Source organism: Ochlerotatus camptorhynchus, unplaced genomic scaffold, assembly GCF_037179485.1.
Source record: "Ochlerotatus camptorhynchus isolate MF236.1 unplaced genomic scaffold, CSIRO-AGI_Acam_v1.1 ptg000077l, whole genome shotgun sequence".
NCBI lineage: Eukaryota > Metazoa > Arthropoda > Insecta > Diptera > Culicidae > Ochlerotatus > Ochlerotatus camptorhynchus.
The window spans coordinates 194,341-220,516 of record NW_027040567.1 but is presented as its reverse complement, the minus strand read 5'-3'; the positions used below and the strand labels follow the sequence as shown (position 1 = coordinate 220,516).

Below are 26,176 nucleotides of genomic sequence, written 5' to 3'. Positions count from 1 at the left end.
CTCATCTGCAAAAATTGAGTTCGTATTGATGTGAAGCACCATTCTATTCAAAATTATCTTTTCCAAAAAGTTTACTTATTGAAGAAAGCAAAATTATTGGACGGTAGCTAGAAGCTTCAGCTGGATTTTTATCCGGCTTCAAAATTGAAACAACTATTGCATTTTTCCATTAATCAGGAAAGTATGCCAAATGGAAACATCTGTTAAATAATTTTACCAAGAAAGACAAGGTACTCTCTGGGAGTTTTTTGATGAGGATATAGAAAATTCCATCATCACCTGGAGCTTTCATATTATGAAACTTTTCAGTTATAGACCTTACTTCGTCCAAATCAGTCCCCCAGGAATCATCAAAAATATTTTCCCGAGAGAAAATATTCAGAAAATCCCGAGCAACCTGATTCTCAATAGGACTAGTAAGACCCAAACTGAAATTATGGGAACTCTCGAATTGCTTAGCAAGTTTCTGAGCTTTTTCCAAATTTGTGATCAAAAGAGTGCGACACCAACTGATGAGATAATCGTTCTGGGTGACTTCAATCTACCCGGTGTTTCCTGGAAACCATCTTATAGTGGCTTTCTCTACCCAGACCCTGTACACTCTGTATTTGATACAGGATCAGTTAGCCTTCTCGACTGCTATAGTACAGCAACACTATCTCAAATAAACCACGTAGTCAACGAAAACAACCGTAGCCTGGACCTCTGCTTCGTTAGCGTTCAGGACATCGCTCCTTTCATCTCCACTAGTAAAGCAAGTACATCATCACCCTCCCTTGGTTGTCACTGTTGCTGACAATCACGATCGGGTCTTTGACGACATTTCCACGACCGTGTCATACGATTTCCGGAAAGCCGATCACCGTAGTATCGTCAACGTGCTATCTAGTATAGGTTGGGAGAGCATCCTCGATCCTGATAATGTTGAAACCGCTGCGCAAACATTTTCACCTCCCTGGCAGACGAGTGAAGTGCGTAGGTTGAAGTCGACCAAGAGAGCCGCATTAAGAAAATTCACTTAGACTTAGTATCGTACGCTTTCGCTGAAACGTCACTACGTTAGGCTCAATTATGAGTTCAAGCGAGTTAGCCGTCGATGCTATTCGCGATATCAACGAGGGATTCCGAGGAAATTCAAGTCGCACCCGAAGTCATTCTGGAATTACGTAAATGAGCAGCGCAAGGAATCCGGCCTACCTTCTTCAATGGTGTTGAATGGAGCAGTTGCTTCCACTCCTCAGCAGATCTGTCGCTTGTTTTCTGAGAAGTTCGCCAGTGTTTTCACGAATGAGAGATTAACTGACGAACACGTTACCCTAGCAGCTAGTAATGTTCCACTGTACGGTCAAACACTGGGTGCGATGGATGTCAACGTCGAGATGATTTCCACTGCCGCATCACAACTCAAGTCGTCCTTCAATCCAGGACCCGATGGCGTTCCATCCGTATTCCTGAAAAAGCATATCGCCAGCTTGCTGATGCCCATGCTTCACCTATTTCGATTGTCCATCTCGAGTGGTACATTTCCATCTTGTTGGAAATTCGCACATATGTTTCCTATCCACAAAAAGGGCAGCAAACGGGATGTGGACAATTATCGTGGAATTACGTCGTTGAGTGCAGTTTCGAGGTTATTCGAGTTAGTCATCATGGAGCCTCTACTCTCTCATTGTAAGCAGTATCTAAGTGGTGATCAACACGGCTTCACTTCCGGTCGTTCTATGTACTTCCACAAATCTGCTGTGTTTGACATCGTATCTTACGGAAAGCATGGCAGAGAGGACTCAAACAGACGTCATATACACCGACTTGTCAGCTGCCTTCGATAAGCTAAACCATGCCATCGCGATTGCCAAGTTGCATAGACTTGGGGTCAGCGGCAACCTCTTGCGATGGTTTCGTTCATATCTCACTGATCGGCAACTGATGGTTGCCATTGGTGACAACCGGTCCAATATCTATTTAGCTACGTCAGGAATACCTCAAGGAAGTCACCTGGGACCTTTGATTTTCTTACTCTACTTCAATGACGTGAACTTGGTCATCGAAGGCCCACGACTATCGTATGCAGACGATCTTAAAATCTACCTACGAATCCGCTCGATTGATGACTGTCACTTCCTTCAACGTCAGTTCGAAGCCTTTGCCAGCTGGTGTAATTTGAACCGAATGGTGGTTAACCCCACTAAGTGTTCAGTGATCACTTTTACTCGGAATAACATTTGAATACAAACTTATCGGCACTGTAATCGACCGTGTGAACCATGTGAAAGATCTGGGTGTTATTCTGGATTCTCAGCTTACGTACAAGCAGCACATCTCGTACGTTGTCGACAAGGCGTCTAGGACATTGGGATTTATCTTCAGGATAGCAAAGAATTTCTCCGATATCTACTGTTTGAAGTCACTGGTACTGTTCCTTGGTGCGATCCATTCTGGAATATTGTTCTGTGGTCTGGAGTCCAAACTACAACAATGGTGCTGAGAGAGTTGAGTCCGTTCAACGCCGTTTTCTTCGATTCGCTCTGCGGAAGCTGCCTTGAAGAGACCCATTTCATCTGCCCAGCTATGAAAGTCGTTGCCAGCTGATTGATCTGGAGCCTCTCCGAACTAGAAGAGACACCTCTAGGTCCCTGTTCATTGCGGACACTTTACAAGGTAGAATTGATTGCAGTGCAATCTTGGGGCAAGTCAACATTAACGTCCAACCCCGTGCGCTACGTAACAACGTTATGCTGAGATTGCCACTTCAGCGCACAAACTATGGCATGAATGGTGCAATAGGTGGGCTGCAACGAGTGTTCAATCGAGTCTCGGGCATCTTCGATTTCCATATGCCTCGACAGCTGCTACGAATATACTTCTCATCGTTCTTTTCTGGCACAGTTAACCGTGAATGATTGTGTGTTTTATTTATGTATTTTATTCTTAGTTTTTATTTTTTGATTTACCTATAGAAGTTACTTTAATCATCATTGGGGCTATACACAGCCTGTTGATGCAGACAAATAAATAAAAAAATTACCACCTTCTTGAAGCGCTGGAATAGGCTTTTGAGGTTTTTTCAAAATTTTTGTGAGTTTCCAAAAGGGCTTGGAACTCGGGTCTAATTTAGAAACATTATTTTCAAAAGTTTTGCTCCTCAGGGCAGAGAATCGTTTTTTAATTTGTTTTTGCAAATTCCGCCAGATAACTTTCATGGCAGGATCGCGTGTTCTTTGATATTGTCTCCTACGGACATTTTTAAGACGGATCAAGAGCTGAAGATCGTCGTCTATTATAATTGAATCGAATTTAACCTCGCATTTTGGTACTGAGGCAGCTCTTGATTCAACTATAGGAGTAGTCAGGGATTGGAGAGCATAATTAATTTCATCTTTGGTTTGCAAAGGAATGTTTGGATCGAAGTTATATTCCATAAATGTTCGATATTGCTGCTATGGTAATTGAAAGTAGAGCTGTTGGGATTACAAATTATTTCTTGGGATATTTCAAAAGTTACTGGAAGGTGATCAGAACCGAAGTCAGCATGGGTAACCAATTGACTACAAAGTCGACATGAATAAGTTAAGACCAAAGCAATAGTTGAGGGATTTCTTCCAGAAGAAAAGCATGTTGGGTTGTTTGGATATTGAATAGTGTAATAACCTGCAGAACAATCATCGAACAGAATATTACCAATGGAATTACTTTGAGCATTATTCAATGAGCGGTGTTTTGCTTTAAAATTACCAATAATGAAGAATTTAGACCTATGACGGGTAAGTTTCTGAAGGTCACCCTGGGGAAAATTCTTTTGCTGGCCTACGCATTGGAATGGCAAATAGGCAGCTATAAACGCAAGTTTTCCCAATTTTGTTTCAACAGAAACTCCCAAAGTTTCAAAAACTTTGGTTTCAAATGAAGAAAGAATTTTATGTTTGATTCGTCAATGAACAATGATGGCACCGCCACCACAGGGTCCATCAAGACGATCATTTATATAAATCAAATAATTTGCGTCCTTCTTAACCTTATGGTCAGTTTTAAGGAACGTTTCAGTTATAACGGCAATAAGCACGTTATGAACTCTCAAAAAGTTAAATAGCTCGTCTTCATTATCTTTAAGAGATCGAGCATTCCAATTTAAAATATTTAATGCTTTAAAATCCATTGCTGAATTTTAAAGTCATGACAATATTGTTTGCAAATTTTACTCCAGTTTGAATAGCATCAAACATGGAGTTAGATTTAAGCATATCAGAAATCATGTCAATTAATGATTTCTGTAAAAATTCCATTTTAGGGGCAGTAATGCTTCCTAAGTCAAAATTGTCAAAATTTCCGTTAGAAATACGTTGGTTAGTATTTTGATTTCTACCCAGTGCAATAGCAGCATAGGTAGCTCCCTTTAACTTGCTGAGAGGAATCACCACAATTCATGCATTAAGCTGGCATGTAGCTATTTTTAATTCCGTGACCTGCCACTTACGGCACTGGGTGAGGTTTTGGAAATTTCCTACAGTCTTCCTGAAGTGTTCCCACTTCACTCGGACATGGGGCATAAGGCTAGCTTTTGTTAAGGCCTTAAGGTTGTTTAGTTCACTAGACTTGAAGTGAACTAAATAAAAATCATTAGAAATCCCGTTGCTCGAATCGCCAGGACGGGATTTCATCTTGATTTCTTGATTTTACAACTCCAAGTAATTTTGCCAGTTAATCTTTGATCTGATCCAGGGATTGACCACTGGGCAGTCCTTTCATGACAACCTTGAACACACGTTCCGTTTTGGTGTCGTAAGTAAAAAAATTGTGCTGCTTCTCAGTAAGATACTTGAGAAGGCATTTAAATCCGTCCAAGGTTTCAGCCAATACACGGCATTCACCCCGACGTCCAATTTGTAGTGAAAATTTAACTTTCACGAAGTTCAAAAGTTCCATGCGAAGAGCATGGAAATCGGAAGTGGTTATCACAATAGGGGGAATCTTTTCCTTCTTGGCATTAAGCCGGGAAAGTTTACTAGAATTTTTCTTGGATGATGGATCATTCTCATAATCCGTGAGCAAATCAAATTGATTACTCAAATTAATTTCATCAGAAGGGGGATCAAGAGTTTGCCCCTTTCTTTTGCGTTTAGGCGCCATGGCGGCAGTAAATTTTTATCCAAATCGACTTCCAAGCAGATTACTGTAAGAATCTGAAGGATCGAAGAGGAATTTTCCAAATCGATATCCAAGAAGGATTACCTTGGGTGGGGTCCAAACAAGGATCGAAGAGGAATAAGAGTAGAACAAGGTAGCAAATTTTTACAGGTTGAGCACTGAAAATTTGTTGTAGCTTTAGGTAGTAGATAGATCCGCATGGCAAGAGAGCACGATGCGGACTAGATTCAAAGATCTTGTGATTCAAGATTGATTATTCTTTGCTTTGTGACGTTTAATCGCCTTTCTCTATAAATACAGGGTGTCAACTCATTTTTCTTTCCCATTAATTTCACAAAAAAATGTAGGAACTTTGAAGAAGTTCTGAGGAATGAAAGGAGATGCTGAGAATTTCAGTGAAGCTCCATGAAACTGCAGGAACATAAGGAAAGTTAATACGCTGGAAACATGGGAACTTACTGGACACTTTAACAACCTCAAAGCGGTTCTTTTAGCATCCTAAAATTTCCAGGAACTTTTATGAAGTTCCTTGATTTTCAGAGAACTTCACAGGTGTCAAGCGAACTTAAGAAATGTAGAAAACATGAGGGGTATTGTGCAAATTCCCTAAGCTCTAAGCTAGATCTAGAGATTTTTGGGGAATTTCAGATCTTAAGAGCAGTTTCCGTAACTTTAATCCAGACTTTTGGAGCAGTTTAAAGATCTATAATCGTAAATTTAGATTAATTCAAGATAGTTCCATGATGTGCTGAAAAAAACATCGAGAACCCTTAAGATAATCCGAGAATTTAAGGGAAGTACAAAGACCTTCAGAGAATTTATAAAAACTTTAGAAATATTTCAGAAACTCCACAGAAATCCAGAGAATTTCAGGGAAATTTATAGGCGTTTACGGGAATTCTATTTAATTCCGAACAGAATCGAGATCTTCAATAGAACTAAGAGCTTTATGGAAGCTTCAAGAACATCAGTTCAGAGAATCAAAGGGCAGTTCAAATAATTTCATGAAAATATTAAAATCCTTTCAGAAGTTTCGAGAAAAACAGTGAATTTCCAGAAACTTCAGCAAAGCTCCGAGAGAATTTCTGGAACGTGATACGTGAGAGTTTTTTTAAGGGTGTTATATGATGGAGATTTCATGAAGTTCCATTAAGGTTCTACAAAGGGTAATTAGATTTGCATTCGTCTTCTTTTTGAAATATTCTTCAATCATCATCATTGGTTTACACATACATTCTCATATTATTAATACAAAAATATAACACTGGTATTTCATGATTTTAGAACGAAAACTTCCTGGGTAAAACATATTCACTGCATTTACTTACTGGTGTTCTTCGAAGCTTAGCACAATAACGCACAATCGAATACACAAAATTCAAAACAACTGCTACTCAAAACTCTTGGTGAACAAAATTGAACACCAAGAAAACCACTTCAACTTTACTGCTTTACCGGCAATCGTAAAAGTATCATTGAAAAAGCGTTGCCAGAAGTATTGTCTCTAGCAATGGATTTAAGTTTATTAAAACAAGCAATTGTGAAGTTTGACTCATTAATATAGATGAGTGAATGTATTTAATGGTGAATAAATATCAGAAACTGAGTAAATAAAACAAAAACGACCATTTTAGGCATTTTACTGGTCCAATTTAAAAACCCACAGAAGATTGAATTCAACACTAACAGAGTTGATGGCAGCAGTTCACGTAGCCTGGTATTCGCTTTCCCGCTCAGGGGTGTAAACAAGCTTGCATACAGCGAAGTCTGGCAGTGTGAACGTTTTGTCTGCTACATTCTTATCCACTAGATAGTGTGACATCACATTTGCTGTTGTATTGAAATGAAGGAAGAAAAGATATGGTTAAATTTTCCTCACCATACCAGTTGATATTTATGAAACATGGGCAGTTTTGGCGTGGGGACATGCACTTCCAATGCATTTTACCCATACATTAAGGAAATGATCGAAGAATATTTCGAAAAGAAGAAGTAAACAAATTATTGACTCATACATTGTAGAACCTTAATAAAAAAAATGCCAGAGCTTTTAGCAAGCAGCGATATCTTCATGACATTCCACAGAACTAAATTTAAATATTTTTAGATAGTTTCATGATATTCAGCGAAGTTCTTAATACGTCGAGGATGATCAGATAACTTCAGAATCATCCCATTAACTTAAGCAAATTTGCAGGTACTTACAAGGAGTTCCGTGGAATTATGGGGTATTCCAAGAATTCAATGATTGATCAGAAAACGTCAGAAGTATCAGGGAATTATGAATATAAATATATAGAAGAAAATTTGCCTCACAAATTCCTTAGATTTCTTCTCATAATTTGTTTGGAAAACTTTCCTGAATTTATTTTCCGAACTCCTTTGATGATGTCCTGCAGTTATTCTCACATTTAATAGTAATCCTCATTTTAGTATTATCTAAAAATGTCCAAGGACTCGTGCTCCGGATTAGTTTTTTCCCACAAACTTTATGAAATTATCCTCAGAATGCCCTTTGAATTTTCCGGTGATGTTCACAAGAGTTATGCTCCTCAGAAGTTCCTCAGACTTTTCATAAAAATTTACTTTTCATTCAATTCAGGGTTTCTTGAAATTCTACTCAAAACTATCAGATTACACATGAAATCTAAAATTCCTCAGAACTAGGGGAAATGGCTCTAATGTTGGCCTATGGGATCTAAGGTTGGGCCCATCGCTAAAAATCTGCTGTTTATCAATTTTATCTAGAGGAACGCGTCATTGGGACGGTACTAATGGATATTTTTTGGTTGCTATTGAAAATTTAGTCGATTGCTGAATTTATGTATGGGCCCAAATTAGGGACACTTAGGCCGACATTACATACATTTCTCCTACCTTGAAAGCAGATTGCATTTGATGTTTTTCTGAAGGTTTTTTTAGAGCTCCCTTGAAATGATGCTCACTTCTTCTTTAAAATATTCGTAGTAAGAACATTTTGAAATTTTCTGAGAATTCCAGGCAAACAAAAATTTCCTGCGGATTCCAGGTTTTCCAGATTTTTTAAATTAGTAGACACTCTGACTAATATCGTCGGTTTAGTTAAAAACTTTCTATTGGATCTTTCGCTTCGTACATAAGTGTTGATGAGATACTAATTGAATAAGTCTAAAACATCAAACATTTATTTGGTGTGCTATCATAACGACTGCTTTTCTTCTATTAGGTCACTTTTTAGTCACTATTTAAACAACTTTAAGTCACTATTTGCAGTGCATCATTCGTTGCTAGACCGTCTAGCAGTATAGTTCGTTCGTTCGTTCGCTTCGCTATCGAGTTTTTTCTAGTTCGTTTTATTGCTACGTTCGTGTCGTGGAAGTGCCGTCATCGACAGGCGCATTGGCAAGTCTTATTGCACTTGCCAATAAACAAAGCATGGTACGCAAGCGTAACCCTAATAAAAAATTACCATAAACGAACGATTATCCAAATGATTGAAATATTCCACAAATGGTTTGGATGATACCCCGAACACGTCGTTAAGCAAATTAACCATAACATTTTTATTAGGGAATACTGCTCCTGCATCGGAGGGCTCTAGCAAGAAGGCCCAAACGGATCCCAGCGCTGCTTCGGATGACACAGCAAATCGGCTGCTACAGCAACCAATTCTCGGTGCTCGGAGTAGAAAATGGCGGTGGTGACGCCGCTGTAATTGCGAAAAAGGAGCGGATTCCCCCGCTGTTTACCCCGATGAAGGACGTCGCCCAGCTTAGGGATGAGCTGGCAAAACGCAAATTGTTCCCGCGATTCAAAATCTGTAGCGTTGGAACAAAAATCATGTGCTCCAGCCTACAGCAGTACAAGTCGGTCGGTGACCTGCTGAAGAACAGCACAGTGGAGTTTTACACTCACGATTTGCCTTCGATGAAACCATTGAAGGTTGTTTTACGAGGTCTGCCGTCGTACGAAGCGGCTACCGTAAAAGATGAGCTGGTGAGGCTCGGATTGAAACCAGAGGCACCCAATGAATGGACGGCCTATGCCCAATACCAACTATCGTGACCAATTGTTTCTGGTCCACCTCACGAAGGGCTCCACCACCCTTGCTGCGCTCAAGAGCAACATACGTGACCTGTTTCAGGTCATTATCGACTGGGAATACTACAAGCCGCAACACCGTGATGTGACCCAATGCACAAGTTGCCTCTCCTTCGGCTATAGCTCGCAGAACTGTCATAGGAAACCACGCTGTGACAAGTGTGCTATGGCCCACTCGACGGCGACTTATGCTCAAGCTGATGACACCGACCCGAAATGAGTGAATTGCGGCGGAACTCACCGTGCCACTACTCGGGACTGTCCCAAGCGAATGGAATGCATCACCATGAGGAAGAAGGTAACTACTAGCAACCAGCGAGGCCGGCATCGAAATAAACGTGCACCACCAGCCATCACGGACGAACAATACCCGGCAATCCATCCTCGTCGTCTGGTCCCAAATCTTCCACCACTACCTCTCAACAACAGTCAACGCGCCACCCCCTCAGCTCAGCATCGCCTCACTGCTGCTGCAGCTCTGCCAAATCATGCTTCTGCCTCGGCGCCTGGACTATCGTATGCCCGTGTTGCCTCAGGTGACTCAGTTGACGAATCTCCGTTAACATCAGAAGAACTAGTAACGCTGGTTGCAGAGGTGATCGTCATTCTGCTCACCTGTAAGACTCGATCTGAACAGCTTCATGTTGCCTTGTCACTTGTCACCAAGTATGGACCGTGAAGCTATAAAAATTGCAAATTGGAACGCTTGCTCACTGACGAACAAGCGTAGAGAGCTACTCGATTTCCTCAACACCAAGGAGGTCGGGGAACAACACGTGCCAGTATCCAGACAGGTGAGTAACACTCTGAACCTTGACAGCCCTACCAAAGATCTCATTAGACTCCGTAACACCATTCGTAGGCAGTACCAGCGTACTGGCCTGCCTAACTTGAAGACCAATTGTAATCGATTAACAAAGATCATTCAGGCCAGGATGGTGGATCTCAGAAATAACGATTTTGCTAGTAAGATCCGCTCTCTCCCAGATTGTGCTAAGCCCTTCTGGAAACTTACAAAAATCCTTAAAAACAAGCCTAGGCCCATTCCTCCACTGACCCCACTGGATCGTCCCGGCGACCCAGTGGTTCATCTGATAACTCCTGAAGAGAAGGCTGCCGCGATAGGTCAACACTTCGTCAGCTCCCATAATCTCGGACAAACATCGTCAGCCCTCATGAATCTGAGGTTGCTGAAAATGCAACCAATCTTCTTCAGATTCCTAACATTTTTCCAGAGGAATCCGAGATTACGGCTGACGAACTGTTGGCCTATATCAAATCATCTAAAAACATGAAGGCCCCAGGCTTCGATAGCATCCTGAATCTGGAACTCAAACACTTGAGTTCCAGATTCTACAACCATCTTGAATCAGACTTGGCTACTTCCCCTCGTGTTGGAAGTCAGCTAAAGTCATACCCGTCCGGAAACCTGGAAAGGATCCGGCCCTTATCGACCAATCAGCCTTCTCTCAGGGTTATCAAAACTGTTCGAAAGAGCAGTGTACCACCGGCTCCTAACATCTGCCGATGAAAACAACTTGTTCCTCGAGGAACAGTTTGGTTTTCGGAAAGGTCGTTCGACCGTCCACCAGCTGATTCGAGTAACAAACATGCTCAGACTGAACAAGTCTGTTTTGAAAACATCTGCCATGGCGTTGTTGGACGTTGAGAAAGCTTTCGACAATGTCTGGCATGATGGCCTGGTGTTCAAATTGCAGTAGTACGGTCTTCCAATCTTCCTAGCGAAGATAATAAACAACTATCTATCAGACAGGATGTTCCGAGTCTCTTTGAATGCTTTCAACATCGGTGCCGGGGTTCCACAAGGAAGCATCCTTGACCCCATCCTATTCAACCTGTTCACCTCCGATATGCCGGCTCTCCTTGATGGTGGATCGTTGTCTCTGTTCGCAGATGATACATCCATCGTCTACAAGGGTAGGGTCTTCGGAGCTCTGACTGCCAAACTTCAGAGAGGCTTGGACGTCCTGATTCAGAACAAGATCTTTAGGATGGTCCTAAACAGTCCCTCGCGGACTAGAAATTCTGAGATCCACCTTCTGGCTGGAATTCAGACATTAGAAGAACGGAGAGTATTCATCCTGGAAAGGTTCAGAGACACCTGTCTGAGATCAAATCATCAGATCATACGTGATCTAGCACGTGAGGTTAAGTTATACTCGTAGTTAGGTAGGTTATCACTTTTTTTCAATTCAAATAAAACACATTCCCGAAGGGATATTCTGTAAACTAGTTGAAGAACGCAAATATTAAATTAGAATATCAAATTAAACAAAGATGAAGAGCCAGGTAGGCTAATCAATTAAAATGATAAATCATTGTACTACCACAATCAACAGAAATAAACATAATTTTACCACAGACAAACAGACATAACCCATTGAATATTTCTCACTGTAAAACATCGTCGCTAAAACATTACCGCCATCTGTTGAGTACACTCTAGTGGGCACTACACTGAACAGATGGTGGTAGTGTGTAAACGTCAAACGCAAGGGAATTGACTATGCGCGCCACAGGTGGCGGTACTACCAACTACGATACTTTTAAATTGTCCGTTAAATGCTTGTTCGACGAACAACTTGCAAGTGTTATGTCTGTTTGTCTGTGATTTTACTACTACTACTGCTACTACTATTTGCAGTGTTCACTCGGCTGTCGACAGAAGCAGACCACTCTCAATGTGTGCCACGCGATCGTCTGTTTTCTCGACAGCAACCATTGTGTGGTCCTCCTCATTGTTCTTTATCAGCAGTTCTTTCGGTCGATGCGTCGTCGGCTTTGGAAAGCAACCGTTTCGTGATGAATGTGTGAGTGCTGACCACGTTTTGCGTCCATAGTCCTCTCCAGGCGGGTTCGTATTGGTGCAATTTGCGTGTGTTAGTGAGATGAATTCTTTTGTTAGCTATGATAAATTTTTTGTTTGCTGTTAGAACTGTCATTCTAAAGTAAAAATAAACAAAAAAACGAAAACAAACCCTGCGCTTGCACGGTAACAGTCAAATACCCTTTTATGAGTAAAAGTTAACCCGTTTTTAATAAAAGTGGCTTTACTCATTAATGAGTATTTTTTTTAACAACAATGAGTTTCTGCTAACAGTAGCTAACAAATACTACTGAATTGATATAATAAATTACTCAATAATTAGTAGTGCCATTTTTATTGACAATGGGTTCACTTTTATTCATAAATGGATGTTTGATTCTTACCGTACACATCACAGTATACGTTAGTGTGTGTAAAATTATATTATTAGTGTAGTGTTCGTGAGATCCTGCTTGGAGAACTCAATTGCTGCACTGGAAGAGCTCTGACCCCCGTTGGCGAATCTGTCATACAATGAAACCAATGGAAGCGCCTCCCGTTCTGGTGAAGGAGGCTTAATAGATAGCGGAAGATAAAATGTTTATTGTGTTGTACCTTTTGACTATAGTTTTACGTTGTATTGTAATGTGAACAAGAATCCTCGGCTCTGTAAAGTTAATTCGGTTGAGCCTTATCAAATAAATTAATAAACAAAAAAATAAGTCACTATTTGGTCAATAATTTATTCAACATGGTCACTAAAATTACTATTTCTGACAGCAGTGATCGCTACCAGCCCTGCCTTTGGGGTTCGAATAATTTAACCTAATTAGCAAGATTAGTATGATTTCGTGATTTGATCTCAGACAGGCGTCTCTGAATGTTTCGAGGATGAACGTACTCCGCTCCTGCAGTGTCTGAAGACCAGCCAGGCGGTGGATCTCAGAATTTTAAGTCCACGGGGGACTGTTCAGGGTCATCCTGAGGATCTTGTTCTGGATTTATTGGAGTTTGAGGTGATGGCACTTTGTTCAGCTCTCCCAGATTGGCGTTGCACTTAGTGGATGATTTGTCCACATGGGCAAGGAACAGCAACTTGCTATCAAGGGTGAGACCAAGGTAGACGATTTCACTCGACCATTCAATGGGAGTATTATCAAGGTGGACTTTAAAGTTACCAGGCGGGACAAGCCGAGGTGAATTGGAGTGCGGAAATAGTATGGTCTGTGTTTTAGCTGCACTGATACAAAATAGTCGGACAGAACATCTAGGCCTGATTAGAGTTTTCTCGTTAGAGCACGGATCACTCGATGGCAGTGTCATCTGCAAACATTGAAAAAATACCACCACCCGGAAGGGGAGGAACATCTGACGTGCAGGTATTCAAGAGGATAGGACCAAGGAGGCTACCCTGGGGGAACCCAGCATCAACGTTGAACGTATCAGAAGGTGAATTGTTCAAGAAGACCTGGAATGATCTGCCCGACAAGTAGTTTTTGATGATCTTAACAAGGATGATCGGGAACTTGTATCGATACAGCTTGAACACTAGGCCATCATACCGAACATTGTTGAACGCCTTCTCATCGTTCAACAATGCCATGGCAGATGTATTGGAAACTAGGTCTATGGTTACACTGTATCTAGTGTAGATCGAAATTTCCCACTTAGTTTTGATTATAAAAAATATATTTAGAATCGGAACCATTTTTTTAACAGCTGCTCCGGAGTGAAAGCTGTGACGTTCGCTGAATGGGGATTTCTACTACCCGATTTCTATTTTCGCTTGCCACCCACGTATGACCAGGACCACACTGAACCACGAGCTAGAGTGAGCTACGGATCAAATGTCAACTTTCCATTATATCGTCACTGTCATCACAAACAACACCTGTAGTTAGTTATTTAAAAAAACCGACTTCCTCGATTTGCACATTCGATTCATTTCGGTGTACCACTGTGTAACCATCACCGGTGACATCCAAATATATTGAATCAACCTAAATCAGAAATCGACTGCCGATAGTTTGTTGCAAAACAATCCTTTGAATATTTTGACTAGTGACAACTCACTGGACGGATGCAAATAATATAATCCCTGCGGCAAATATTTCGGAAAACAACCTCGTCCCATAGTTTTCGTGGTTCGAATCGCCAATTGCAATTATAAATGTACATAAATTCCATCCAATTGGAGAACCCCGTTGGTGGTATTCGTGGCCTCACTCACCGTTTTCTATGCCATGAATAACGAGGTGTAAATGGTGCCGGTGATTTGTTCTGGCCACTGCCGTGTTTCAGGTCTAATTGAAATTATGTGTTTGTTGAAATGACCGTAATTACGAATGGTGGGAGGTCTGGTATTTTGGTTTAGTGCTGATGTTGATTCATTAACTGTTGATGAAGATCAAACACGAGTAGATACAACTTGAATACCATTCGGAAAAGATTAATCTAAATTTAACAAATAAGAAGAATTTTCTAACAGATTTCCTCGTTATTCAATTGAACTCCAATCCCAATTAGGGCCAGCAATCGTCCACAGAACGACGAACGACTTCCATCGAAGCGAAAAAAAATGGATGGAATTTCGGATCCTAATTGCTGACGAGTTCCACAGAAATCCTCTTCCAGCAGCAATTGTAATCAATTCCAAATTCATCGTTTTGTTTTTTCCAGCGAATTTACCCCCTTTATTTCGGATGCTTTAACCGGTGGCATTTCTCGCTTAACATTTGAAAAGGGCATATTTTTGTTGATCGATTCTCTTCATCAACTTTCTCTTTGGTTTACCACGACAACATAAACTACTTTCTCGTTATGCTCGTAGCACAGTTCGACAGAAGATTGTGTTAGCTTGTGCCTGAAACAACACACTCGATGGAAAATGTATTTCCAGTCGCGTTATTTGCGAAAGAGAAAATCGATTAAGATAATTGATTAACAGGCCCTTGTCTCGTATGACGCGAGATTTCATCTTTCCTGGTTGGACCAGCTCGAATCGTTGCTTACCTGAAAGTAGATGACGACCTTGCACATGGCTTTGCCCATAAACCACGTCTCGGTCACATCCCAGACGACGGTCGGCGGCAGGCAGAATAGGATCACGAAAAAGTCCGCCACCGCTAGATTGACGATGAAGATGTTCGTCACGGTTCGCATCGAGTGGTTGGTGTAAACGGCGATGCAGACCAACGCGTTGCCGACCTGTGGGGGAAAGGAATATTCAATTTAAAAATTAATTATTATATTATGTTTAATTGAATTTTTTTATTTGTTTCTTCGATTGGTCAAAATCAAAATAGATCAAAGTTACAAAATATCAAAACCGGCAAGTTTTTTTTACATGGACATGAGCCTGTAATGCTTTTATTCAGAGCAGCACTGTATTTTGGTGAATTAAATCCAGGAGGTTATTCAATCGATTTTATAAAATTTTCAAACTTTACAAGGGTTGATTAGACAGATTTTCGTTTTTTGAGCAGTTCCACGCCAAATGATACATAGGATAAACTCGACCTTCTCCGATTTGCAGGATACTTGGCAAAGACATTTTGAGATATTTGGGGTTTTTAACAATTTTTTTTTATTATTATTCAAAATAAATATAAAAATCATGCTTTGTTTATTTTTCACAGAGAGATGTTGTTTCCGTGCTTAAATTCTTAGAAAAATGTCAAAATGGCTTATTGAAGTAATGAAATTGTGTTGTAAGCGGAATGCTTAAATAAAACAGCAAAATGACGCCTGAAAATTTTACAAGATCGAAACTGTCGAATTTTTGCAAAAATGTGAATCATTGTTCACAATAAAAAATTTCGCCAAGTTTCATACGAATCGGATAAGGTAGGTTAAAAAAGTTGTTTTTCGCTGTTTTGCCTGAAACTGCTTAAAACCTACGTTTAATCTTAGCTTCATATTTTTCGACTCAGCTCGACGACATCAGAAAATGTCTGAATGTGTGTGTGTTTGTGTTGGACCGAATTGGACGCCACAACCACCAAATGAAAGGTATAGAGGTCCCATTAGACTTATGCAAAATTTGAAATATTCGTTCCACAGTGCTCAAACGGTTTCAAATCAGGTCCTGATTAGCCTCCCAAAATTTAAACTCATTTGGTAAGAAACTGACTTGGCACAAACTATTCGAAGTTTATATGGAAATTTCTATGGGAAAACCAAACTTTTTGTGTATTGTCTTCTACCCATTTTCCGTATTGCTTTTTAAAAATTTCTTTAACTTTTCATACGGGAAATTTTCTAAGCTACAACTTTGCGAAATATTGATTTTCAGCCAAATGTCGAATTAAATTTTTATTAATTGTTTAAAAGATTGATAATCTTATGGCTTGATCAAGCAGCTGTTCTGTGGGCAACACTGTATTCTGCAGTGTGACATAGTAGCCATGATATTTGTCCTCTATTCTTCGCACCAGAAACACCAATGTTGCCTGCTGAACAGTTGGATGAGCATAATCATAAGACATCAGTGACTTGAATCATTAATAACTTTTGTTCCTTACATTTGATTGAAAAGTGGTTTTCAACAAAGTTGTAGCTGAGAAAATTTGCTACAATCACTGCTACAATTTTTAAAAGCATAGTTATGTGGTGAATTGTTCGATAGATATGAACAAAAACATAAGTTTTCCCATAGTAATTCCCATATAAAATTGAAATGGTTTGTGCCAAGTCAGTTTCTTACTAAAGTAGTTCAAATTTTGGGAGGTTAAGCAGGATCCAATTTGGAACCGTTTAAGCACTGTGGAGTGAAAATTTCAAATTTTGCATCAGTCTAAGGTCCCATAGAATGTTGATTTAATGTTTTTATAATCGGTAAACTGGTTCTGGAGCTATGGCAGGAACATATCCCGGTGAATATAAGTCATGAGTCTTGAAATGACCTGAACGATGTTAAACTTATCATGTAACATCTCAAATTCTATGAAAACTCAACTTCCTCCAATGGTTATGATGTAACGGATACCCCGAGGAAAGTGGACCACAACCTATCATGTGATACCTCAAATCTCATGAGAATTCAAAATCAAGTGCTATGGAGGTTATATCAAGTGTCCAGGGCCACAGTGCACAGTGGTCCAGAAGGGTGAATTTCAGGGGAAATATAGAAAGTGTATGAAGATGAAGTTTAACCAATTTGGTGTCTTCAAAAAAGTTTTTATTGGAAAGAATTTCTCAGTGTTCCCTCGGCTGTCGACAGAAGCAAGTCACTCTCGATGTGTGTCACGCGATCGTCTGCTTACTCGGCAGCAACTATTGTGTGGTCCTCCTCATTGTTCTTCGTCAGCAGTTCTTTCGGTCGATGCGACGTCGACTTTGGAAAGCAACCATTTCGGGATTAGTGTGTAAGTGATGACCACGTTTTGCGTCCATTGCTGCACTGGAAGTGCTCTGCACCTCGTTGGCGATACTGCCATACAATGAAACCACTGGAAGCGGATCCCGTTCGGATGAAGGAGGCTTATTAGACAGCCGAAGTTAAAGTGCTTATTGTGTTGTACCTTTTGACTATAGTTTTAGGATGTTTTGTATAGTGAATAAGAATTCTCTGCTCTGTAAATTGAGCCTTACAAATAAATTACTTAACAAAAAAACAAAAAAAGAATGAATTGTTCAGCTGGATCATCTGCAACACGTTGCAACTATATTTAATTATTTAACAAATTAACAACATGTCAAAGTTGACCATGCTCTATGGTAATCCTTTTCCTGAAGCATTATGGTATATTCACAGGCTTGTCAGTTAGTATGTCACAGCCTGGAGCAAAGTTGGGTAATTTTATGTAATTAATAACATCTCCAAACATTCACACTTAGAAATGATTGACGACTTCGGTAGTTATTACTGAACTTTCAACAGCTGAACTGTTCAGCATTTTGATTCATTAGGTTTATGGTTTAAAAACATCTTAAACTTCACCACAATCGCAAAACTCGATTATTTAAACAAGGCTGGCAGTGTTCTGAAATTAAAAGTTAGTCTGTAAATAATTACCGAAGACGGTAATAATTTCTAAGTTTTAAAAATGTCTCAACAAGTCAAATGGATGTGTTGCTGAAGAAATACCGATTTTAAAGCCATAATTACACAGTCCTCATCGTGCTTTCTTGCCGTACGGATCTATCTGCTTTTCGCTGAAGAAACTGTTACCATAGAGATAACTCTAAGACCAGAAGGTTCCGAAGAAACATGCTCAACTTTTTGGCTCAGCTCTGGTACTCTCTTCGATCCCAAGCTAATCGTTGCACCCATCGAAACATAGAAAAATCCACGAACCCCTCATTTTCGGTCAAACTTTCATATCGAATCAAAACCAACATAGGGTAGTACTAGAGTTTCGACTAGAATGGAGTGCGTTAATCGATTTACTTGGGACTGATAGGCTAGTCCAGAGTGAGCCAATTTAAAATCATTAGTTTCCACCGGTTGGTGTTACAGCCTCCTAAAGCTACAATTTAAACACCACTTCTCAGTGCATTTTCCACTTTGTTCGACTCTTATTCCTCTTCGATCCTTGTTTTGACCCTACCCGAAGTAATCTTGCTTGGCCATCGACTTGGAAAATTCCTCTTCGATCCTTTGGATTCTTATAATAATCTGCTTGGAAGTCAATTTGGATACACGTTTTACTGCCGCCATGGCGCGTAAACGCAAAAGAAAAGGGGCAATCTCTTGATCCTCTTTCTGATGAAATGTATTTGAGCAATCAATTTGATATGCTCACTGATGATGAGAGTGATTCATCATCCAGGTTAAATTCAAGTAAACTATGCCGGCTTAATAACAAGAAGGAAAAGGTCCCCTCTATTGTGATAACCACTTCTGTTTTTTTATGTTCTTCGCATGAAACTTTTGTATTTCGTTAAATTCATGTTTTCACCTCAAATTGGCTGTTGGGGGGAATACCGTGTATTGGCTGAAATCTTGGGCGGATTCAAACGTCTTCTCAAGTATCTTACTGAGAAGCAACACACATTTTTCACTTGCAACACCAACACTGAACGTCTGTCAAGGTTTTCTTGAAAGGTATATCGATTGGTGAATCCCTGGATCACATCAAAGATGAAAAGATTAAATTACATACCTTACTTACCAATCAGGCTAAGGCCTTGTTGTCCTCTGCTGTCCGAAGAAGTCGTCTCCACTCTACTCGATCCATGGCCACAGTTCGCCAGCCTCGTAGTCTGCGAAGGGTCCGCAGGTCACCTTCTACTTGGTCGATCCACCTTGCCCGCTGCGCGCCTCTTCTTCTTGTTCCTGTTGGGTCGCTTTCTAGAACCATTTTCACTGGGTCGTCGTGCGGCATTCTTACGACGTGCCCAGCCCACCGTATACGCCCAATTTTTGCAATGTGGACGATGGATGGTTCTCCCAGCAGCTGGTGCAATTCGTGGTTCATTCGCCTCCTCCACGTTCCGTCATCCATCTGCACTCCACCGTAGATGGTACGCAACACCTTCCGTTCGAAAACACCAAGGGCGCGTTGGTCCTCCACGAGCATAGTCCAGGTCTCGTGGCCGTAAAGGACCACCGGTCTAATCAGCGTCTTGTAGACAGTCAACTTCGTGCGGCGGCGAATTTTATTCGACCGGAGCGTCCTCCGGAGTCCAAAGTAGGCACGATTCCCTGCCATAATGCGTCTTTGAATTTCTCTGCTGGTATCATTTTCGGCGGTCACCAGTGAGCCCAAATACACGAACTCATCGACCACCTCGATTTCATCACCGTCAATCTGAACTCGGGGTGGGAGGCTAACATTGTCTTCCCTAGAACCTCTTGCTTTCATATATTTTGTCTTTGATGCGTTGATGGCAAGTCCAATCCGTCTAGCTTCAGCCTTCAGTCTGATGTACGTTTCCGCCATCATCTCAAAGTTCCGTGCCATAATGTCAATGTCATCGGCGAAACCAAGGAGCTGGATGGACTTCCTGAATATCGTGCCACTCGTGTCTATCCCAGCTCTTCTGATCACACCTTCTAACGCGATGTTGAACAGCAGACACGAAAGTCCATCACCCTGCCGTAACCCCCTTCGAGATTCAAAGGGACTCGAGAGTGTCCCCGATACTCGAACAACGCACGTCACTCGATCCATCGTCGCCTTGACCAATCGCGTCAGTTTATCCGGAAATCCGTACTCGTGCATAATCTGCCATAGCTGATCTCGATCGATTGTGTCGTATGCGGATTTGAAATCGATGAACAAATGATGTGTGGGCACGTTGTATTCGCGGCATTTCTGCAGAACCTGCCGAATCGCGAAAATTTGGTCCGTGGTAGCGCGGGCACCCATGAATCCCGCCTGGTATTGCCCCACGAACTCTCTTGCATATGGTGACAGACGGCGGCATAGAATTTGGGAGAGTACCTTGTAGGCGGCGCTCAGCAGTGTGATCGCGCGGTAGTTGCAGCAATCCAACTTGTCGCCCTTTTTGTAGATTGGGCATACGACACCTTCCATCCACTCCTCCGGTAATATCTCCTCCTCCCAAATCTTGGCAATTACCCAGTGCAGCGCTCTAGCCAGTGCTTCACCACCGTATTTCAATAGCTCACTTGGTAGTTGATCTACACCAGTTGCTTTGTTGTTCTTCAGCCGACCGATCTCCTCCTCAACTTCTTGAAGATCAGGGGCCGGTAGCCTGTCGTCTTCTGCGCGTGCTCCAAGGTCTGTTGCCATGCCACCTTCGTTTTCTGCTGCTTCACCGTTGAGGTGCTCGTCATAGTACTGCTTCCACCTCTCAATCACCTCACACTCGTTCGTGAGAAGGTTACCGTCCAAGTCCTTGCACATATCGGCTTGCGGCACGTAGCCTTTGCGCGAACTATTTAGCTTCTCGTAGAACTTCCGTGTGTCGTTTACGCGGTACAGATTTTCCATCGCCTCGCGATCTCGATCTTCCTGCTGACGCTTCTTCCTTCGGAAAACCGAGTTTTGTCTGTTCCGCGCTTGTCTGTATCGCTCCACATTCAATCTCGTGCGGTGTTGCAGCATTCTCGCCCGTGCTGCATTCTTCTCCTCTACTAACAGTTTGCATTCGCCGTCAAACCAGTCATTTCTTCGGTCCGGGATTGCAGTACCTAGTGCCGCTACAGCAGTACTACCTATGGCTGAACGGATGTCCCTCCAGCCATCTTCAAGAGAAGCTGCGCCAAGCTGCTCTTCCGTGGGTAGTGCAACTTCCAGCTGCTGCGCGTAGTCCTGGGCAACTCCGGTGTCCCGTAGTTGCTCAATGTTGGGTCGTGGCGTTCGACTTCGACGTGTGTTATGCACCGTCGAGAGTTTTGAGCGCATGCATACTGCAACTAGGTAGTGGTCCGAATCTATGTTCGCACTGCGGTACGTGCGGACGTTGATAATGTCGGAGAAGAATTTCCCGTCGATTAGAACGTGATCGATTTGGTTTTCTGTGTGTTGGTCAGGTGATCTCCATGTGGCTTTGTGGATATCCTTGCGGGGGAAAAAGGTACTTCGAACTACCATACCCCGGGAGGCTGCAAAGTTCACGCATCGTTGGCCGTTGTCGTTCGATACGGCATGCAGGCTGTTTGGCCCGATTGCCGGTCTATACATTGCCTCCCGTCCTACCTGAGCGTTCATGTCGCCGATGACGATTTTGACGTCCCGTTGCGAACAGCCGTCGTACACCTGCTCCAGCTGCGCATAGAACGCTTCTTTCTCGTCGTCGGGTCTCCCTTCGTGTGGGCAGTGCACGTTGATGATGCTGTAGTTGAAGAAACGGCCCTTAATCCTCAACTTGCACATCCTCGCGTTGATCGGCTGCCAACCAATCACGCGTTGGCGCATCTTACCCAGCACTACAAAGCCGGTTCCCAGCTCGTTGGTGGTGCCACAGCTCTGGTAGAAAGTAGCCGCTCGATGCCCGCTTTTCTATACCTTTTGTCCCGTCCAGCAAAGTTCCTGCAGTGCTACGACTTCGAAGTTGCGTGGTTGAAGTTCGTCATAGATTAACATATCGCAACCCGGGAGGCCGAGCGATTTGCAGTTCCATGTTCCGAGTTTCCAATCGTAGTCCTTATTTCGTCGCGTAGGTCTGTGCCGATTGTTCCGATTCGTATTTCTTTCTTCGGTATTTGCAACTTTGTTTTTTTTTTGCAGGGCGGCTTGTTGGGCCTGCCCCAACCCCCTGTCTCGCCGGGGGACCATCGTGCACAGCTCTGTTTAGAGTCCCACGCTGGCACTAGGACGGTGATCAGCCGCTCCTAACATGGAGAACAGACGCCGTTTTGAGCCGCACCTCCATGGTGAGCAGACGCTCAGGTTTGGTGAAGCATTTCCTCTATCACCGTACTATGGTTACCGCGCCAGTGTTGGCGTCGCACCTCTTCACTTTGCTATTGCCGGACTGGCAACATTGCCCAGGCTACGCCAACCAGCTGTGTCCATGTTTCAGCTGGTAGTCTTTTGTTATCATATGACTCGAGGAGGCGTGAAGTAGGAACTTGTGAGGACCAGGGCTAGGTATTCCGCTCCTTCCAGGTTGTCAACTCACCATTTTGTAGATTAAATTACATGGAGTTGTGCTAATCCAAGCAATCAAAATGAAAATGAAATCCCGTCCTAGGGTTTTTTATTAGTTCACTTCAAGTCCAGTGAACTAAACAACCTTAAGGGGGTAGTCCACTCTGGCGGCATGAAAAATAGGTCATTTTCACGATTTTTTTTTTAGGGTAAATAACGATCAATTCAAAAAAAAATGTCCTCTTTAATTGAGATTTTTTTTGGCGTGATTGGATGTCTCCTGTAGCCGCTGCACCAGGTTCCCCAGGAGACCTCCCGTCTGAGTCGTCGCGGGGCGGGACGTCTGGCGGTCACACCACTGGAGCTGGAACAACGATTTTTTTTGGGGTTATTCTCTGATAGATGACCCAGTCTTGTACGTAGCCGTTTTTGCTTTGGTTGAAAAATAAAAATAGTCGACGTTTTGACAAAAAAAAAACAGTCCGTTTTTGTACCCTCAAAATGGAGATAAAAGCTTGCACCAAAAATCCATTTTTGATTCTTTTGAAAATCGGCTACGTACAAGACTAGAAAAAAAAAGGTATTCAACTCGAAAATTCAATCGCCGCTTAAATCGAATGAGCCGTTTCTAAAATACAGCGCCCGCCAATTTTGAAAACATCGTTTAGAGATAGTCGCGGCAGCAGTTGGAACTACTAAGACACGCCGTTTCGCCGGTAACGGGCGGGTACTCCGAGCGCACACCTGAGCGTGCTAGGAGCGTCTGGACACGAGTCCACTAATCGGCCTATAACTTTGGAACGATGTCACTTGCGGACTTGCGGTCAAGTCTAAGTCAAAGTAGACATTCCAAAGTATTTTTTAAGCCAAAAAAAAAGATTTTTTGAAATTTACAGAGTGGACTACCCCCTTAAGGCCTTAGTAAAAGCTAGCCTTGTGCTTCATGTTCGAGTGAAGTGGGAACACTTCAGGAAGACTGGAGAAAATTACCAAAACCTCACCCAGTGCCATAAGTCGTAAAGATGGGGTGACGGAACACATTTTTTTTTTCAAAGTCTGAAACGCTCCACATTGCCGACCAGGAACTAATTTCACTGCTAATAACAACGATGTGACTTTTTTCAATATTTTTAGAAAAATCAAAACGTTATTATTTTTTTGGAGCGGTGAACTTCCCCTTAAAGAAGGTGGTAAAATTTGGATCACATATTCGGAAAAAGTCTGAGTCTTACTAGTCCTATAGAGGATCAGGTTTCTCGGTATTATTTGAATATTTGCTCTTGGGGTAATATTTTTGATGATTTCTGTGGGACTGATTTGGACGAATTAAGATCTATAACTAAAAAAAAAATCATAATACAAAAGCTCCAGGTGACGATGAAATTTTCTATATCCTCATCAAAAACTCCTAGAGAGTGCCTTGTAAAATTATTTAATAGATGTTTCCATTTGGCATACTTTCCTGATAAATGGAAAGGGGATATTAATAATATCCTTTGTCAAATTGTAGCCCTTTGTAAAGATATGTTCTGCAACCTTGGACCCTTGCAACCTTTTCGTCTGACCATTGTAGATATCATTATAATCTGGACAAGAGATTTTGTAGACACCGGGTTTTCCTGAATTAATTGAATTTTTTGTTGATCTGAACAATGTCCTGCTGTTGAATACTAGGCCAACATTTCTAAACTTCGAACTCAATGGTTTGGTAGTATGTTTGTCAAAATTCACCGCTTTAAACCCTCAGTTACTGGTGCAAGAGTTGTCAAAGTACGCCTCAAATGGTCCCTTAATCGATTACTGCCAGAATTGTTTTTATATTGGTACCCATTAAGTCTAGCGGTTTCAGAAATGTAAGCTATTTCCTTTGATTTGCCTGTATCGCTAAGAGAGTTTGCATCCTGTGAACCATGTGGTGGAAAGCAGCAATTTTGTGTTGATGGGAATGATTTGAAGAGCTTGGGGGTTTTTCATAAACTACGTAAACTTTTTAGGGGAGAGGGCAAATGTCTATGATTCATACAAATTTCCAAAAAATGTATGTACGATAGTCTACGCGGGGGGAGGGGGTCTAAAAAGTCTTCAAAAAATCAGTCTACGTAGTTTATGAACAGCCCCTTAGTATTAATCTCTTTGTATATGTTGGTTTCTTATAGTTTTAGAAATTAAACGAAGTCGTTTACCTCATGGTGATGTCCTTGTGAACGTTGCTTATGGCCTCTAAATTTTTTAATAAATCTTCCCTTTTGACAATGCTAAAAATTTCATCCACGTACTTATACCAACACTTGGGCAACAAATTTCTATCCTCCTGAATATGTTCTACACTCAAAATAATCTACACGTTGAAGCTACGTGAAAAATCACGTAGGCTCTCATTTTTTCCTCTCCTCTCAGTTTTATGTGGCTCACGTTGAATGTATGTGATGTTCCTTGAATTTCATAGGGAGTTCCTTTTGAACATACCTACATAATCAATTAAATGTATATGATTTTCACATAACACTGAGTCTATGGGCGTTTCACTTGAAGCTTATGTAATTTCCACACAAAAAAGAGAGGTGCGTAGGTACACTCAGAGCGTTGCAAATCATGGTGGCATAATTATATCCTTTGTTTGGTATTTTTGAAAGATATTGACAAGATGTGAGCATAAAATTATGGATTTTTTTCCTCTTTGACAAAAACAAACTGACTGTTTCATCGTGCTCAACAGAATGATATCAAGCTGCCTAGAAGTTTCTTCCTCTAAGGAAAAAGTACCACGGCCTATCGCAATGATCGTCCAGATTGTTTGTGCTGCGAATCGAATATTTAAAAAAAAATCTGATGTTGTGTATTAAGAATATATGAATAAATTAAAGGAATATTATAATATTTTACTACTATCAATACAGCAAAGATTTTATCTACATATTAAGGAAATATTTGTACAAACAGTGTCAAAATATTGATACTTGAATCCTCCGATGAATGGTACCGACCAAATCATGTAACTTCTATGTGATAATCCTGTGACGGTTAGCTCTTATATGAAAAGTACGATGGAAAAAACCCCATATGTTTTCACGTAGCATTGAGAGAAGTGGGAATAATTCGCTTTCGGTGCATATTCAGGTCAAAAAAAGTGAACGACAACCTAAAGAAATGAATCAGGGACTTTGTCCTTCAGTTTTCTCCCGGAAATTATTGTTAAACAAGCTACAATGAAATAAAAATGATTTTTCCCCATGCTTTACTACCAGTTCTCAGAGAACCAAAAAAAAAAAAAAATCAAATTTGAGAGAGAAAATTTACTCTCACGACCTCAATCTCTTAACATGCCATGTATTTTGTACTTTATGCCCCGCCCCATACATAAAATTTGGCGGGAAATTCTGTGACGGGTGAGCTATTTTGTGTGCAGAATGTGTAAAAAAGGAGGGACTTCGAATAATAATCTAAATGCATATATAGAGGTACCCCCTAGCGTGCGCAGGAATTTTGTTAAGGAGGGGCATTTTTTTTTCTATGGTGCATTTAATTTGGAGATGGGGAGTACTCCAAAGTGCATGGGAGATGTTGCTGTCCACCCACCACTGTTTCCCTACTCTATAATTTAGCTAATTTTATTTATTTTTGG

At 41.4% G+C, this 26,176-nt stretch overlaps 1 protein-coding gene across 2 annotated transcripts in view; it reads right to left on the bottom strand.

Moving 5' to 3' along the window:
* Positions 1 to 26,176, bottom strand: part of LOC135697691 (orexin/Hypocretin receptor type 1-like) — a 346,064-nt gene that overhangs the window by 246,406 nt on the left and 73,482 nt on the right. For both annotated transcript variants that reach the window (XM_065217465.1, XM_065217466.1), the window contains exon 2: positions 15,062 to 15,256. In XM_065217465.1, coding sequence (XP_065073537.1) covers positions 15,062 to 15,256 — 195 coding nt within the window. The remainder of the gene's footprint in view (positions 1 to 15,061; positions 15,257 to 26,176) is intronic.